The 13,893-nt window shown below is 47.7% G+C and overlaps 1 protein-coding gene across 9 annotated transcripts in view; it reads left to right on the forward strand.

The window, feature by feature from the left end:
- The window catches only part of LOC105471305 (ATPase H+ transporting V0 subunit a4), a 91,868-nt gene that overhangs the window by 41,426 nt on the left and 36,549 nt on the right, over window positions 1-13,893 (forward strand). For all 9 annotated transcript variants that reach the window (XM_071094403.1, XM_071094406.1, XM_071094405.1 and 6 more), the window contains 6 exons: window positions 622-704; window positions 1,395-1,488; window positions 4,301-4,513; window positions 7,821-7,971; window positions 9,579-9,718; window positions 12,107-12,264. In XM_071094403.1, coding sequence (XP_070950504.1) covers window positions 622-704; window positions 1,395-1,488; window positions 4,301-4,513; window positions 7,821-7,971; window positions 9,579-9,718; window positions 12,107-12,264 — 839 coding nt within the window. The remainder of the gene's footprint in view (window positions 1-621; window positions 705-1,394; window positions 1,489-4,300; window positions 4,514-7,820; window positions 7,972-9,578; window positions 9,719-12,106; window positions 12,265-13,893) is intronic.

Here is a 13,893-nt window from a genome sequence, read left to right on the forward strand (position 1 = left end):
TGCTTGCAGTAAGAGTTAAACATTTGCATGTCTGCTTGTGGAAAACATCTTCCTTTCTTGTGAATTGTCCAACTTGGACTTGACAAGTGTGATCTAAGCAGCAATCTTATGGCACACAAGCAACTGTGTGAGTCAAAAAATCTGAGCAACTGTATGTATGAGTCAAAAACTGGGCATGGCTTTTCCTTTGTTAAATATCAAACACCTACTCATCCCCAAAATGTCAGTGTTGTGTGTTAATTAACTCTGGTGAGCCCGTTTATCAGCCAGCTATATTCGTTTTAGGCCTTGCAATATTCTCTTCTGAATGTTTTCTTGTTTATTATCACATCTCTTAAGTGTGGGGCTTAGAGCTGAATATAAGGTCTGGCTGTGGTCCAACCAGCGTCGGGAACAGGGAGCTTGTCACCTTAAGGCTGCATCAGCCTCTGTGAGGTCTTGGATGGCCTTGCTCTCAACTGTGGGCTATGAACTTAGAGGAACTGGGAAAGTTACGGTTTCCCAGTTTTAAATTTATGAATTGTGTAAGCCTAAAAGCAAGACTTTACGTTTCTCTCTGTTATGTTTTAACCAGAAAGAAACCCCCCCCCATTTTTTTTTTAACTTATTCTGATTTTCCAGAAAGAAGAAATTCAGAAGAACATATTCATCATATTTTACCAAGGAGAGCAGCTCAGGCAGAAAATCAAGAAGATCTGCGATGGGTAAGAGGGAGTGAAGGGCTGTTTCTTCAGTGATTTGGACCAGGATTGGGTAAAGAGATCTGCAGTGCCAAATGCACGCGACTGTGGCTTCTAGAGGTCAGTAAGGCTGTAGAATAACTTTCTCACATGAAAGTCAGCCCCAACTGATTTTTAATAGTTGTGAGAATATGAATAGGAGAACTTGAATACGCAAAATGTGAGGGGTACTAAAAGCGGACACGTTCCCCATTTCAGTCTATTCCATCTGAGACTTTTCATTAACTGCTGAAGAGTGAACCAACTGCATGGCTAACTTGTTTGGGATTTTACAGAATCGTGTTACGTGTAGCTCCATAGAAGCAGAAATGACTCAGGGCAGAGGATATTAATACATTAAAGAGGATATTCATACATTACCAGATTCTAAAAGCAAGAGGCAAGTCCAGCCTGCAGTCTTATTTACCTAACAACTCACGGGTTTTATGGTTTGAATGAAGCTCATTCGTATAACAGAACTGCAGCCTCAATTCACAGCACGAGTGACGTACTGGGAACCCTGATGACTGGGACTCCTTTTCCAGTGGCCAAAGACGCAGTTATTCTAGGATAGGCTGGCCATCTAAAGTCAGCAAACGATGTCTTAGCAGAAGAGGGGGTGCAGAATGCTTTGCAGCAAGAACCCACCTGTGTCCCTTGGAATATATTAAACAGGTTTCGAGCCACTGTCTACCCTTGTCCAGAGCCTGCGGTGGAGCGCAGAGAGATGTTGGAGAGCGTCAACGTGAGGCTGGAAGATTTAATCACCGTGAGTGAGGGGTTCGGGCGCATGGTCTGATGGAGGGCTGCCTCTGCTGTTTTCATACAAGCCCTGCCCTCCAGGGCCCTCACTGGGAGGCTGGCTGGAATGCTGGCTATGCCTTTCTGGTTGTGGCTGTGGAAGATTTCACAACTGGGAAACTGTTCGATAAGCTAGCGGGAACGATGCTCTGTCTTAAGAATGCTTTGCCCAGGCTCAGATTTGACCACAGCCCTAGTCAGCCTTCAGGTGGCCACCCCGATCTGATAAAAGGCACCCTTTATTGCCAGCCTCGGCCTAGACGGAATCTATGATATAACCACCCAGCCAATTAAGTTGAACAACCAGTTTGACCGATTATTTTCCCACTGAATTGCCCAGTTGTTTAAGCTGACGGGTTAATTCTGTAAAAACAGTGAGTCTAGTTTCACCATGTGAACATTCATTCATCCCAAACTCATTGTCTTTGTGAAGTCTGTCACCATCCAGGGTGACACTCAACACGCTTATGATCAGAACGCTTTCTTCAATCACAGCAGCTTTGAAAGTCATCACTGAAAACGGCTTGGCCTCCCTCAGCTGGCAGACTCCCATCAGTGCGAGAGTTCAACAGAACTTTTGGTTGTGACGGAAGGGTCATGTGGCCTGCGCCGTCTAACGCTGCAGTCACCAGCCACATGTGGCTATTGAGCCCTTGAAACATGGCTAGTGACACTAAGTCATTTAGTTTTTATTTTTAATTTTAATTGAATTTAAATTTTAGGGCTGGGTGCGGTGGCTCATGCCTGTAATCCCAGCACTTTGGGAAGCTGAGGTGAGTGGATCACTTGAGATCAGGAGTTCAAGACCAGCCTGACCAAACTGGTGAAACCCCATCTCTATTAAAAATACAAAAATTAGTCAGGCATTACCTGTAGTCTAGTCCCAGTTACTCGGGAGGCTGAGGCAGGAGAATTGTTTAAACCTGAGAGATAAAGGTTTCAGTGAGGCAAGATCACGCCACTGCACTCCAGCCTGGGCAACAAAGCGAGACTCCACCTCAAAATAAAATAAAAGGAAATAAAATAAATAAAATTTAGTAGCTGCACGTGGCTATGGTAGAAGTCAACTCAGTTTTAGACTCTGGACAAGTATGTTAAGAAATTAGATATGTGCGTCTTTCAAAACCCTTAGGCTAGCAGACAACTTTAATTTTCCAGAAAATCTGTGTTTAATTTATTTTTTTTTGAGACAGAGTTTTGCTCTTGTTGCCCAGCTGGAGTGCAGTGGTGCAATCTCGGCAACCTCCGCCTCCCGGGTTCAAGCAACTCACCTGCCTCAGCCTCCCGAGTAGCTGGGACTACAGGCATGTGCCACCATGCCCAGGCTGATTTTGTATTTTCAGTAGAGATGGGGTTTCTCCATGTTGGTCAGGCTGGTCTCAAACTCCCGACCTTAGGTGATCCACCCGCCTCGGCCTCCCAAAGTGCTGGGATTACAGGCATGAGCCACTGCGCCCAGCCTGTGTTTAATTTTTTAATCCTCTCCATTCCTTCTTTGTCACTTGTCAAGAACGCTGTTTCCCCTGAAGCCGTTGAAGTCCTTTCCTCCCACTACGCCATGCTTGATTTTATGAAAACGTCATGAGGAGAATGGAAAAGAAATTCTGCTAACTGTGTGCTTACATTTAGTATGATGGGGGCTTCAGGTGATCCCAGCTGAGCACCTCCTACAGGGGCAGCTTTCTCCTTTGGTTCAGTCCCTGCCAAAGATGAATCTTAGGCATTATCTGATCCCGAGGCATTTAATTCGGGCTGCGCTCTTTGAGGTTTCTGAAAGTCTCATCTGTGCTGAGGTGCTTTTGTCTCCTGGAAATCCTCAGGCCAGGTAGCATTATATTGCTAAGTGACAGGTAGTATTGGCTTGTGAGACACTTCAGTGGGCCTCATGGCTCTCATTAATCTTAGAGCCACCATGTGTCTCTTACAGTGTGTCTCTTACAGAGGCCATGTGTACCGAAAAAGATTACCTTGTTTGTTGCATCATCAAAACATAAAAATGATTTCCATTAAATAAATTCTGTGTGGGCCCAGTTGTCCATTCATTCCTTCATTTGTTCACTTGTCATGTATTGGAGGGATTATGTATGTAAAGCGTTGTGGTAGATATAGGAGTCTCTTAGGGTTGCTCGAACAAATTACTGCAAACTGGGTGGCTTAAGACAATAGGGATTTATTCTGTGGCGGTTCTGGAGGCCAGAGGTCTGAAATCAAGGCGTCAGCAGGGCCGTGCTCCCTCCGAAGACCTGAAGGCAGCCGCTCCTTGCCTCTCCCCGGCTCTGGTGCCATGGGCCATCCTCCGCATTCCTTGGCTCGCAGGTGCCTCCTTCAATTTCTGCCTCCGTTGTCATGTGGTATTTTTCCCTGTGTGCCTCCGTGTCCCTGTTTCTTATCGGGACAGTGGTCATATGGAATTAGGGCCCATTGGAATGCAGTATGACCTCATCTTAACCTGATTCCATCTACAAAGACCCCCTTTCCAAAAAGGCCATATTCACAGATCTCAGAATTTAGGACTCTTTTATGTGGACAGTTCAACCCATAAGAATAGGACAATGAGGAATTTAGAAGAAAAGGAAGATACAATCTCTGCCTAAGGGTTTTAGCCTCTAGGAGGGGAGATAAACTGCTCAGGAGAGTTAAAGGCCAGGTGACAGCCACAGGTCAGAGGAGACTTCTCAGAGCAGAGGAAGCTGCTGTGGCCTGTGGCCCTCCATTTTCGGCACATTGTCAAACAGCTCTGTGAAGGTTCTCTGTTTTCCTGTGTGTTGTTTTTCGTATAGGTCATAACACAAACAGAGTCTCACCGCCAGCGCCTGCTGCAGGAAGCTGCTGCCAACTGGCACTCCTGGCTCATCAAGGTGCAGAAGATGAAGGCCGTGTACCACATCCTGAACATGTGCAACATCGACGTCACCCAGCAGTGTGTCATCGCCGAGATCTGGTTCCCGGTGGCAGATGCCACACGTATCAAGAGGGCACTGGAGCAAGGCATGGTGTGTGGCAAGTGGAGCCGGGGGGGGTCTGATGAGTCAGCCCCGTCTGCTGGGCTCTCAGAGAGTGTCGGCCTCATGGGCAACATGAACTCAAGTGACTGGGTGGTAGGATTGCTTCTTTCATCTTTGTGTCGTCAGTGCTTAACCCCGCTCGAGGACATAAAAGAAATTCCTTCGTTTTTTCAGTGTTTGACAGTTGGTCACCATTTTTTGATCTTTAGTGAGTACACACTGAGCCTTTTTTTTTTTTTTTTTTTTTTGAGACGGAGTCTCTCTGTAGCCCAGGCTGTTGTGCAGTGGCACAATCTTGGCTCACTGCAACCTCCGCCTCCCGGGTTCAAGCGATTCTCCTGCCTCAGCCTCCTGAGTAGCTGGGATTACAGGTGTTCACTACCACGTCCAGCAAATTTTTGTATTTTTGGTACAGATGGGGTTTCACTATGTTGGCCGGGCTGGTCTTAAACTCCTGACCCCAGGTGGTTCGCCTCGCCTGCCTCAACCTCCCAAAGTGCTGAGATTACAGGTGTGAGCCATCATGCCTGACCATACTGTGCATTCATGTGCCAGTGTCTCAGCTAGACTATTGTTCGGGGGGGGGGGGGGTGTCTTTTTTTTTTTTTTCTTATTAAAGATGGGGATCTCACTATGATGCCCAGGCTGGAGTGCAGGGCTGTTCACAGGCATGGGCTCAAACTCCTGGGCTCAGTTGATCCTCCCGTCTCAGCCTCCCAAGTGGCTAGGACTACAGGCACAGACCACCATGCCCAGCTCCACTCTGCTAGAGTGTAAATACTAAGTGTTACCTCATGGAGGTTATAGTCTAGCTGGAAAGACAAATAACCAAGCACCTATAATAAGAGCCAAAATATGTAGATTGCTTGCTGTGTGCCAGCAATGCGCTAAGCACTCTGTCCTTGTTGAGTTCTTACCACCCCCTCCATTCATTCCTTAGATATTCCCTGTGTACTAGGAATGGATCTAGGGCTTACGCACTGGCAGGCCAAGGCTCTGCTTTGATAGACATTCTAGAAAGGGACATGGAGGTATGTCCGTGACTAATGAGACTTCAAGCAGTGATGAGTGGTGGGCAGGAAACCAAGCAGGGGACAGTGAGGGGCGGGATGGGGAGAGGGGGCTTGTTCTGATCACGTTATTCACCCTATTGAAGGAGGGACCCCCCTCTGCCCGAAATAGTACAAGATGGCTGAACACATTACCCCGACACTGGACAGACGGGCTTGACAGCTGTTTTTAATCACTCGTCCTCAGAGCCCGGGGAGAACACTGCATGCCATGTGGGCCACACAGGGCTTGCCCTCGGGAACTGTGCTTGGGAGCAAAGTGAACCAGCAGGGCCGGTGGGAGGCAGGCTCTGCAGTGAATGAGGGTGAGGTGACCTTTGGTTTCTGCGGAAGGATGTGATTAGCTTGTTTGAATGATTTCACGGGGTGGCAGGAGTGAAACCATTAGGTTGAGGACTGGGTGGCATGCAGCTGGTTCAGCTGATGGGGAACTAGCTGGGTGGGAAGCCTGCCCTGCTAGCTGGGTGGCATATCTGGTGACAGCAGATCTCGTGGTATCTGAAGAAACCCCCTCTAAGTAGGCAGATGGGAGCGGGAGGAACGGTTTTCAGATAGAGGGATCTGAAGGTAAAGGCCTTGTAGTAGGAATAGATTAGAAGGTGGGGGCTTTCTTTATCCCCTTTGTACAGATAAAGAAATGGAGGCACAGAAAGTAGAAGTAACCTGACCACAGTCCTATAGCCAGGAGGCAGGATTTGAATACAGAAACTGTTCCTCATGCACTCCCATGTCCCCACATCATGGTCCAAAAACCACCTAAATGGGGCACTTAAAAAGCATTTCAACCAGGCCGAGCAGGGCAGGGGTGCATCCTGGAGGAAGTGATGCGTGCACAGAACGGTAGGAGGCTGGCCAGGGAGCAGGTGAAGGGAGGTGGGGCGGGGTGGGGCCTCCCGAAGGCAGCGGAGGATTGAAGCTGGGACCATGAGCACTCGTCCAGCTGGTGTCAGATCCCACTGGATGTGCAGATGGCAAGTGCTGTTAGGCGTGCAGTGGCTGTACGGTTCTTGGACAGGGAGCGCTTGGAATTGTTAAGACTCAAGTAGGTAGAATGGATGCGGTGGCTCACGCCTGTAATACCAGCACTTTGGAGGCTGAGGCGGGAGGATCGTTTGAGCCTAGGAGTTCAAGACCAGCGTGTGCAAAATAGCATTGCATGGCTGTAGTCCCAGCTATTCAGGAGGCTGAGGCGGGAGGATCGCTTGAGCCCAGGAGTTTGAGGCTGTAGTGAGCTATGATCATGTTACTGCACTCTAGCCTTGGACTTCCTGTCTCAGGAAGAAAAAAAAGAAAAAGAAAAAAGACTTGAGCAAGTGGAGAAGAGAGGTGGCTAGTGTAGACGTGGCCAGTTTCCATGGGGAAGTGTGGGGAGGGGTGAAGGTGTAAATGGAGGATTAAGGCATATTGTTAAGTAGTCTTGATCACAAGACTAAAGAGTTTTGATTTCATTCTTTAGGCTATAGGCAGCCTTTGAAGATTTTAAAGCTGGAGAGTAACATGAGTAAGATAGTGCTTTTTGTTTGTTGTATTAAAAGTGCTTGAGCAATCTGGGTGTTAGATAAATGGAGAGGGGAGAGGCTGGCAGAGACGCTGAGGCTTGGAGCTAGGGTGAGCTGTGGGAATCGGAGGAAGGATTCTGAAGGGGGAATTAGCAAGCTTTGGTGGGTGATCGACTGACTGAAACCAGAGAAGGGACAAATCCGTGATTCCAAGATTCTAGGAATCCGGGAGAATGGAGGCTCTGCTGAAGGGGCAGGAGTTTGTGGAGGGGACCTGGCTCTGCGGCAAGTCGATGAATCCTGGATTTTGTGGTGTCGGTGACACATTGGAGTTTGAAAGTCTAAGCAGGCAATTAGGAAAAAACTGGGGAAGGGTCAGGACCATTTGGAAGGGGGTGAGGAATTGAGAAAGTGGAGAGGAGGGAAGCATAGAGGGCCAGGAGTCATAACATTCGCATTTACAGCAGCAGGAGATGGGAGATTGTCAGAGACTCCCTCCCGGAGGGACTCAGTTCTCTTGACAGCCCTCCTGTGAGATGAATTGGATAAGTATTGGGAAGCTATTAACTCTCTACACATGACGTCCTGAGTCTCAGAGAGATCAAGGGGTTGCCCCAAGTTCACTCAGTAAGGGACAGCAGGAGCTGGGACTGTGACCCTTGTGCTGACATCTAGCCCAAGACTCTCCTCCTTACATCTTTGTCGCTTTTTTTTTTCCCCCTCCAGGAACTAAGTGGCTCCTCCATGGCCCCCATCATGACCACAGTGCAATCTAAAACAGCCCCTCCCACATTTAACAGGACCAATAAATTCACAGCTGGCTTCCAGAATATTGTCGATGCCTACGGTGTCGGCAGCTACCGTGAGATAAACCCAGGTAAAGATCCGATTAATTGCACAACTGGGCAGTGTGAAAACTGGGTAAGATGGACCCCTGAGGTGACCCAGGAGGTGAACTTGTTAAAACTGTGAGGCTTGGGGCTAGGGTAGTAGCTGTGGGAATCGGAGGAAGAAGTAGGATAGTAGGGGCAAGCAGTGGGATTCCTAAAATCCTCATTGGTTTCCTAATACCCTGTGATGTCGTCTATAAATGCCGATTGGTGAAAGACTTGCTTTTTGTCTTCACCTGTGCGCCCTTAAACTGCAGCTTCATCCGGCAGCTGAAGTCGGTGTTCATTTCCTTCACCAATTCAGTGAGGGTCGTATCTTGGCATCTTCACAGTCCTATAGTTACTGTATGGGAAAGACACCAGTACACAGAACTTAGAAGACTCGATTCTTGGTGTCCTAAGCTGTGGAATCTTGCTAGCTTGGTTAATAAAATAAAGGGATAGGCTGGGCGCGGTGGCTCACGCCTGTAATCCTAGCACTTTGGGAGGCTGAGGATGTGGATTGCTTGAGGTTAGGGGTTGGAGACCAGCCTGACCAACATGGCAAAGCCCTGTTTCTACTGAAAAGACAAAAATTAGCAGGGCATGGTGACAGGCACCTGTAATCGCAGCTACTCAGGAGGCTGAGGCAGGAGAATCACTTGAACCCTGGAGGCGGAGATTGCAGTGAGCCAAGATGGCGCCACTGCATTCCAGCCTTGGCGACAGAGCGAGATCCTGTCTCAAAAAATAGATAAAATAAAGTCAAAGGATAGACCAGATACCCTTTATCCAAGCAGTGCCTGGTGCTGTTCTTCTCCAGCCTGAGGCCCAGTCTAATTTGTGACCTGTAAAGCAGGGGCCTCCTGGATTGAGGGTCCCTGTGAGCAAACTGCTGGTGGTGTGTGGCGCATGTGAATGGTGGAGAAACAGACAAAAGATGGGTGTGGAGAAGAGTATAGAAAGCACCTAGAGAGAGAAAGCTGATCTTATGTTCTGTCAAACTTTGTGATTTTTTTCTAGTTTTTTCTTTTTTTTGGCTTTGTGATTTTTGACAAGTCACTCAGCTTCTCTAAGCCTCAGCACATCTGTTAAGTGGGGAATAAGAATGCCTACTCATAGACTGGGTGCAGTGGCTCATGCCCGTAATCCCAACACTTTGGGAGGCCGAGGTGGGAGAACTGCTTGAAACCAGGAGTTTGAGACCAGCCTGGGCAATATAGTGAGACCTTATCTCTACAGAAAGTTTTAAAAATTAGTTAGGCATGGTGGCATGCACCTGTAGTTCCAGCTACTCAAGAGGCTGACGTGGAAGGACCACTTGAGTCCAGGAGGTGGAGGTTTCAGTGAGCCATGATTGTGCCACTGCACTCCAGCCTGGGTGACAGAGTGAGACCCTGTCTCAAAAAAAAAAATTGAAAAAAAGAATGCCTAGAAACAGATGCGCTCATTTATATGGCAGTTAATCATGTGTCAGGGTGGGGATGGTGAGAAACGACAACCAGAAAGACTTATGGAAGCCCGCATGAAGATCGTGGAGCTGTGGCAGGGAATCTGAGGTGGGGGCCCCGAGGCTGTGCTGAGGCCTCAGGTATCGTGCGTCTCCCCTCCACAGCCCCCTACACCATCATCACTTTCCCCTTCCTGTTCGCTGTGATGTTTGGAGACTGTGGTCACGGAACCGTGATGCTCCTGGCCGCACTTTGGATGGTTCTGAATGAGAGACGCTTGCTCTCCCAGAAGACAGACAATGAGGTGAGTGTCCACTGACCGTCTTGCCCCCATTCATTTTCAGAGTATGAAAACCTGTATGTGGTTTTCACCATAGAAATAACACATTTTTATGAAAAATAAGGGAGAGAAGGAAAGTAAAACAGAGCCAAAATTAACCTACAACTTCTGGCCAAAGGTAATTCCTTTGGATGGTGTGGTGCCGTTCCTTTCAGCATTTTTGGGTTTTTGTTCATGACTTGATAAGGCATCGATTTTTCTTTTTCATTATATATTTTTTCTAACTCTGGTTTTTTTCTCTGATTATGAAAGAAATACGTAATCATTGTAAACATTAGAAAAATGCAACATCTAGTGACCTAGAGAAAAATCACCAGGAATGCTTTTGGATATCTTTCCAATTTGTTTGTGCTTATCCACCAATTTTTCAAAAATTGGCATCAAGTAGTGCATACTATTTGTAGTGTTTTTACTTAAAATATCATGAGTATTTGTTCATGGCAGAAGCAGCCTGGGACCCGTGTTCTTCTGAACACTGAGAAACCCTGAACATCGTTTCCCCGCTCTTAAGTTTCTCCACCTTCGCAGAGTGCTGTGAAGGCTTAGACAACTCAAGAGGGTGCATTGGTTCAAAGTATATCAGCTTAGGCCGGGCGCGGTGGCTCAAGCCTGTAATCCCAGCACTTTGGGAGGCCGAGGCGGGCGGATCACAAGGTCAGGAGATCGAGACCACAGTGAAACCCCGTCTCTACTAAAAATACAAAAAAAAATTAGCCGGGTGCGGTGGCGGGCGCCTGTAGTCCTAGCTACTCAGGAGGCTGAGGCAGGAGAATGGCGTGAACCCAGGAGGCGGAGCTTGCAGTGAGCCGAGATCGCGCCACTGCACTCCAGCCTGGGCGACAGAGCGAGACTCCGTCTCAAAAAAACAAAAAACAAAAAACAAAGTATATCAGCTTGCCAGGGGCAGTGGCTCACACCTATAATCCCACCACTTTGGGAGGCCATGGTGGGTGGGTCATTTGAAATCAGGAGTTCGAGGCCAACGTGGTGAAACCCTGTGTCTACTAAAAATACAAAAATTAACCAGGCATGGTGGTGGGCACCTGTAGTCCCAGCTACTCGGGAGGCTGAGGCTGGAGAATCACTTGAACCTGGGAGGTGGAGGTTGCAATGAGCCGAGATCGTGCCACTTCACTCCAGCCTGGGTGACAGAGAGGGACTTCATCTAAAAAAAAAAAAAAAAAAAGAATATCTGCAATGTTTTATTACAGGTTGAATTAATTACAGCTAGGTCAGCGATGTCAAGGTTAGAGGACACAATCAACCTGTGACCAATATAGTTTTAATATAGTTTTCTATGCCAAGCTTAAAGATGTAGTTTTGTATGGTAAACATTTTGAGTTTCAGAGTTACACGTCAGCACTTCTTGGAATGATTGACACACATTATTCAGTATTATGAGAAAGCACTTTATTCTTCTCAGCAGACACAGTCAGACAGGGACTCAACTTTACAATGACAAGATGCAAAATGAGTATACATCTGACTTGTCATAAATGTAGCGGCCATGAGAGGCCAGTTCAGTGCTTATTTGCTGGAAGCACCAGAGACACCAGCCACCTGCTTTCAAGTCCCTTCCTAAGCAGATGAGGCCTTGCTTGCACTTCAGTTTATTTTCTAATGCAGGCGCAATGGAATAATCTGAGGCATGCATATATATATATATATTTATTTTTTTAATTTTTTTAATTTTTTTTTTTTGAGACAGAGTCTTGCTCTGTCACCCAGACTGGAATGCAGTGGGGCAATCTCAGCTCACTGCAACCTCCGCCTCCCGGGTTCAAGTGATTCTCCTGCCTCAGCCTCCCGAGTAACTGGGACTAATGTGCAGACCACCACATCTGGTTAATTTTTAGTAGAGATGGGGTTTTACCATGTTGGTCAGGCTGATCTCGAACTCCTGCCCTCAGGTGATCTGCCCACCTTGGCCTCCCAAAGTGTTGGGATTACAGGTGTGAGCCTGTAATCTTCTCTGTCACCCAAGCTGGAGTGCAGTGGTGCAATCTTGGCTCACTGCAGCCTCCACCTCCTGGGTTCAAGTGATTCTCCTGCCTCAGCGTCCCAAGTAGCTGGGATTACAGGCATGCACCACCATGCCCGGCTAATTTTTGCCTATATGGTTTTTGTTTAACGATAACAAATACCAGCCTAGGACTTTTTGGTGCACCTATATGTTCTAAAAACCATGATGTGTGTGCTCTTCCTGTCTGGATGATTGATGTCTGCCGTGGTCATATGGCCCCCCTAAAGGGTGCCAGCACCAGTGATGCTGGAGACATCCTATAGAACACTTCCTCCGGGGTCTGCTTCAGAGCCCACTGACGGTCGTGCTCTCTGTGTCTCTGAGGCCAGATTTGGAACACCTTCTTCCACGGGCGCTATCTGATCCTACTTATGGGCATCTTCTCCATCTACACGGGTTTGATCTACAATGACTGCTTCTCCAAGTCCTTGAACATCTTCGGCTCTTCTTGGAGTGTCCAACCCATGTTCAGAAACGGCACATGGAAGTGAGTTGATGGAGAGAGATGGCGCAGTCGCTGGCCATCCGGGTGGCCTCAGTGACTGTTTTCTTGGTTGGGGGAGTCTACACCTAGCTCTACTCAGAGGTGCACTTGAAAATTCAAAACAAATAGGCCAGGCACGGTAGCTCATGCCTGTAATCCCAGCACTCTGGGAGGCTGAGGCGGGCGGATCACCTGAGCTCAGGAGTTCGAGACAAGCCTGGCTGACATGGTGAAACCTGGTCTCCACTGAAAATACAAAAATTAGCCAGGTGTGATGGTGGGCGCCTGGAATCCCAGCTACTCAGGAGGCTGAGGCAGGAGAATTGCTTGAGCCTGGGAGGTGGAGGTGCAGTGAGCCGAGATTGCACCACTGCACTCCAGCCTGGGTGACAGAGTGAGACTCCATCTCCAAAAAAAAAAAAAGAAAAAGAAAAAGAAAAAATAATTAGCCAGATGAGTTGGCATGCCTGTAGTCCTCGCAACTTGGGAGGCTGAGGCAGGAGGATGAATTGGGCCAAGGAGGTCAAGGCTGCATGAGCTACAATCACACCATTGCACTCCAGCCTGGGCAACACAGCAAGATGCTGTCTCAAACAAAAGCAAATGAGAGGCTGGGCATGGTGACTCATGCCTGCAATCCCAACACTTTGGGAGTCCAAGGTGGGAGGATCACTTGAGGTCACGAGTTCAAGACCAGCCTGGCCAACATGGTGAAACCCTATCTCTACTAAAAATACAAAAATTAGCTGGGCATGGTGGCATGTGCCTATAATCCCAGCTACTTGGGAGGCCAAGGCACGAGAATTGCTTGAATCCAGGAGATGGAGGTTGCAGTGAGCCAAGATTGCACCATTGCACTCCAGCCTGGGCAACAGAGCGAGACTCCATGTCAAAAAAAAAAAAAAGCAAATGAGGAAAGGGTTGGTTTTGCAATGCTGTTTCCCTGTACTTTTCCTCTGGCTGACAGAGTTGGGGATAGGGGTCACCTGGTAAGTATATGTGGGGACTGTAGAATAGAGGGACCTGGAAAGTCTCTAAATCCGCACAGTCCTCCCTTCCCCTGTGCATTCCACAGTGATTTTATGCCGTTAATCAGACAAGCAGTCTTCAGAATGGAAACACAACCTTTCAGGAATGGAGACTTTTATGGGGAGAAAGATTTTAGAGTTTGAGAGGTGGGTCAATTTAATGAACTGGGGGAGGACAGGGGACTCTGGAGGATAGGGGACTGTGAAGTGAACAAATAGAAATTGTGACAGCCTCATGATTTTCGGGGGGATCTTAGGCTACGTGCATCACGTACCTGAGATTTCCACAGCAGCATGAGGGTTAGTTTGTAAAACATATCAGTGGTGACATTTCCTAACATCTGTCTCTGCCCGGCTTCTTTGGGTCAGCTTAAGATTTCTCTGTCTCATCCTGGAACTTCCCTTTGAACAAATGAGAAAAGAGGACCAAAGTGAAGGCTGAGATAGGTAAACGTGTTCACAATCTCTTTTCCCATTCTTCCTCTCCCAAGGAAGGGACTCCATGGGTTTTACTGGCTCACCAAAATCTGTAGTGAACATCGTAAATGGGGGACAGAATGAACAATCAATTTCATCCAAGAGTTTTTCAGTTAGAAAAGATTCA

This window comes from Macaca nemestrina, chromosome 4 (assembly GCF_043159975.1).
Source record: "Macaca nemestrina isolate mMacNem1 chromosome 4, mMacNem.hap1, whole genome shotgun sequence".
NCBI classification, from domain to species: Eukaryota; Metazoa; Chordata; class Mammalia; order Primates; family Cercopithecidae; genus Macaca; species Macaca nemestrina.